At 42.0% G+C, this 4,132-nt stretch overlaps 1 protein-coding gene across 2 annotated transcripts; it reads left to right on the top strand.

Moving 5' to 3' along the window:
* Window positions 1-1,040: 1,040 nt before the first annotated feature.
* Window positions 1,041-3,617, top strand: FGFBP1 (fibroblast growth factor binding protein 1). Of its 2 annotated transcripts, none has more exons than XM_025164545.2 (2): window positions 1,041-1,079; window positions 2,902-3,617. In XM_025164545.2, exon 2 carries the CDS (start codon window positions 2,924-2,926, stop codon window positions 3,557-3,559), a length of 636 nt encoding a protein of 211 aa, XP_025020313.2. In that variant the 5' UTR covers window positions 1,041-1,079; window positions 2,902-2,923; the 3' UTR covers window positions 3,560-3,617. The 2 variants fall into 2 exon arrangements, with proteins under 2 accessions (XP_025020313.2, XP_015742992.2); XM_015887506.3 differs by lacking the exon at window positions 1,041-1,079 and adding an exon at window positions 1,533-1,638.
* Window positions 3,618-4,132: the final 515 nt, after the last annotated feature.

Raw genomic sequence — 4,132 nt, 5'->3', positions numbered from 1 at the left:
GAATATCAAGAAGAACCATATGTGGATACAGGAGCACTACAGACTCTTGCTGAACATGATAATATTCTTACATGGTCACTAGCAGTTTGCAAAGAGACAACAGCTCCTTGGAGGAGCTGAGAAATTCAATTTCTACAGAGTAGGGACAAGAGATAAGAGAAGGGCTGTAGGCATCAACACTGCTTCTGAAAACACTACCACTATCACAAGACCATAAACACAAACACATTTTTCATGGTATTAACTGGGGTCTCAAAGATTTTGGCCAGTGGAGAATTTGAAGCAGAAGCTGTAGTTGTCATGGGGAAGCTGTTGCCTGTTTGCCAAATGGCTACCAAGATGGTCTAGCCACTCAAGACCAGCAGATGCAGCCTGGGAAGAGAGTCCTCCCCATCAACAGGGTGTCCACAGACATGACACCGGAAATCTCAAACAGAAGCTTTTGTGGCTTCTGGTAAGCTCATGGTAAGCCAGATGGTATATTTGCCATAGCCTTTAAGATTTTTCCTTTGGGACAGTGCCTAGCTTTTTTGTGGCAATTTGCCCAGATGAAAGACCTCATCACTGAAGGCAAAGTCTATTTCTGTGTTCAGTTGGTGTTGCTAATCTACAGGTTGGTTGGCAGGAGAAAGCACCCTCTTTCTCGGGGACTCCAGCACAGTGAATGGGACTTCTGCTTACGATACTTAGAACAGGTGATGGCAAGGATTTAGCTTCAGTCCATGCCACCTCATGCCATCACCTTTCCCTTCCATCCATTGGCAACCCCTTTCCTGCTCTGATCATGCCATTATCCATAAGGATGTTTCTACTCTCAGCCTCAGGCAGGGCAAGGGAGGGTGGAGTGTACATCTTCCTTTTCTCAAACTTACACCTTTCACTGCATAGTACCTATGTTGCAAATTTAACCTGGCCTGTTCCAGAAGGTGTGTCTTGGTAAGTGAGTAAACCATACAAGCACGTTACCATGAAGTTGTAGGATTCTGGAGGCATGTAGGTGTGTCTCTGAGTATATAAATAAGCAGAAATGTGCCATTCTTCAGAGGCAGGCCAGCGTGACTTTTATTAGACAGCAAAAGGTATGTTTTGTGATTATCTCATACTTTTACCAGCAGTAGAAAACTGATTGCTCAGAACAGCAAGGCTACATTTCCTGCTTATCTGCTGAAGACCAAATGACATATTACATGTAGTTGTGTGTTTATTTCTGCTCCTGTTTTTAACAGTTGGGGATTGTAACCAGAGGTTGCTTCATCCATTCCTCACCATCTCTCTTTTAGTAAAGGTTACCAACCCAATCCCCCCCCCCCCCCCCAGAACAGAAAGGTATAGTATCTTTTCCCAGCAAGCAGGAAATTGTAGGGATGTCTGTGAGTGGATAGATAGAAGGAAAGTATTGCAAGTATTGAATCCCCATCACTTCAGCTTCTGACTGCAGCTTCCAAGACTTCTTATCAGTAATTATTGGTAACCAACACATGTATATCAAGATGAACTTTGGTTCCTAGAGGTAAATCTGTGGGACTGTACCAAAGCAGTAAACCCTTGAGTTCCAGTGCCTTCTCCAAGAGATGGAGCATGATCCATTGCATGTCCACTGAGAACTCATTCTGCTGAATTCTGTGGGGCTAATCCCAGGTAGGTCTGCATAAGATTGCAGTCTTAATCCACCTAACTGTGCAGATTCAATTCTTTGAAGTCTGTGGACTGAGGATTATTCTATTAGATTTCCATCTTCAGCAAGACAGGAAAGTTGAGGTGGAGAAAGTCAATTTGGTTTCTCCCTTATGGGAAGAGTCAGACTTTGGACGACCAATTGTCTGATTAATTAAGGAGCCTCCCTAGTGAGTAGACTTTGCTTTTGCTAATGTGAATGAATTAGCTTGCTAAGTAAAAAGTAGCATGAAATTGATTAAGTTCACTTATCAAGTGAATAGTTCTGATGAAGGAAATATGAGCAGAGGTTTGAAAAGAACATAGAATTGTATTTCATGTATATCAAAAAGTGGCAGGTGAACTGCAGGAGACTTTGTTCCATGATCTGAATTGTCAGAACCAGAAGGGAGTAAGGAGGGTGCGATTCATGGTTGAGACGGTTACTTTAAAATAAGGAGAGTGGAGTTTTGTTTTTTTTTAAGTAGAATTTTCCTATGCTATGGCATCACATCTCTTTTCAGATGTACAGTATTCACTGTTTTATCAGCTTTTCCCCTCTGGAGTTCACAATAACCCTACAATGTGAGGTTTATTCCACAATGTCAGTTTCATATTAGCCGACACCAGTTATGCCTCATATTCTAGAGCAAATGGGTTTCTCTAGCTCTTGGGTATCTTTCTGCCATTTTAAATATTTCTCCATTTCCTAGGGGCTGATATCCCTACTTTTTGCAATTATTTAGCTGATAAAATAATTGATATGGTTAGAAATAATTGTTTTCATTCAAATGATGTTTCCTCAGTTCATTTTAGTAGAAACCAGTTGTAGTCTGAAGCATGATTTCATCTAAGCCCATTCACTTGCTGCTGACTGTCTGCTTGAGCAGAGGTTAGGAAAAGACATTTAGTGTACAACATGCCCAGATGTCACTCAACTTCTGCAGCAGTTTAGAAATGGAGGTCACCAAATTCATGTGAATCAACCCTTCGAATTGCCCCATTTAACTCCACTTAGGAGCTGCATGATCTTGCTACAACTTCCTTGCAGGGATGAAAAGGAAGAGTTTCACATTTATCTTACACAGTTCGTGCTTAAAAGACATCATTAGGAAAGACACTGATTGTTGTCCTGTTTTACTATCTTTGCTGATAATGGATAATCAGTTATATCGGGGCAAGTCTAGCATGCTAAAAATAAGCATAAGAGTAGATTTTTCTAATGAAGGGTTTCTGTTTCCAAAACAGGTTTCAAAAAGAATCAGGAAGCATGAAGGTCAAACATTTTGCTCTGCTGTGTGTCCTCATGATGTTCTCTCAGCTGCTACAAGCTGATAGTGAAACAGTGAAAGAGAGAAAAAGAGAGAGACCGAATAACAGCAGAGGGGGAAAAGGCCAGCCTGGATCTAGTAAGAATGCCAGGGGCCAGAGAAACAGAGGACAAAATGGTTCTCCCATGAAAGGGAAGTTTACCACCAAAGAGAAGGCTGAATGCTCCTGGAGTGTAAATGAGAAAGAGACCACTCTGCTAACAGTGGACTGCAAAAGAGGTGAAGATGCCTTCTCTTGTGCGTTTTCTGGCAGCCCTTCTACCTGCCAGCGGTATACAGAAAACCAGAAGGTCTTCTGGAAGGAAATCACTCGATCCCTAAAGAAGCAGAAGAATCTCTGTAAGGACCGCAAGGCTGTCTTAAAGTCTAAAGTCTGTAAGACTGGGCCACCAACCGCCCATCTTAGACTGATTATGGATGCCAAGCAGGAGACCTCAAACAAAGAACCCATTGACTGTGTGGAAGATGTTGATTACGTGGATCAGAAGAAGGTGGCTGAAGCACACTGCTCCGAGCTGTGGCAACCTCTTTGCCACTTCTTCATTTCAATGATACAAGATAAAAAGTGCAGCTAGAAAGGCAAGGAGGCTGGCCGAAGGCCTTGGGTTACTAGAGTTACTACGGGCACAACGGTCTTAATCCAAAACATTCTGGATTGTTCTCTGATGCATCCAGTCAACCACCACTTGGAGAAGAAAATGCAATGTGTTTCCTTCTTTTGCTGAAAAAAATCTGGCTGTAACTATTAATCCCCTCCACCCTTCATCCCATCCTTCCTCCCACTGCATAACTCGGGAGAAAGGTGCTATATGAAAGGGATAAATTTGATGGAGGGGTTGCCAGCAACTGCTTTCTATGTTATAATGTCTGACGGGAATACAAAGGCACATTTTTTATTAGGCCAACATGATGTTTGCAAAACAGTGCACAAGGTTTTCAGATGTCTAAGACCACTTTATCAGCAAGATAATTCAGAAGAAAAGGAAGTGTGGGTGGAGGGGTGATATAATGTGTTTATATAAAGGAAGTGCCAAAATGAGCATTTTCATCAAAGATACAATAAAGAATAAATTTATTTCCCAATGGAGCATGGTGTCCATGGGGGGGGTCAAAAAAGTCAAGATGGAGGCCACAGCCATGTAATTGAA

Source organism: Python bivittatus, unplaced genomic scaffold, assembly GCF_059951505.1.
Source record: "Python bivittatus isolate LINGU-HERP-01145 unplaced genomic scaffold, Pbiv_v1 ctg000960_np1212, whole genome shotgun sequence".
Lineage (NCBI taxonomy): Eukaryota > Metazoa > Chordata > Lepidosauria > Squamata > Pythonidae > Python > Python bivittatus.
Note: the sequence above shows the minus strand (reverse complement) of the source record. Positions and strands in the feature narration are given on the sequence as shown.

Bases quoted from the DNA above. Each gene is read 5' to 3' on its own strand.
- FGFBP1 (XM_025164545.2), top strand. From the start codon at position 2,924: ATGAAGGTCAAACATTTTGCTCTGCTGTGTGTCCTCATGATGTTCTCT.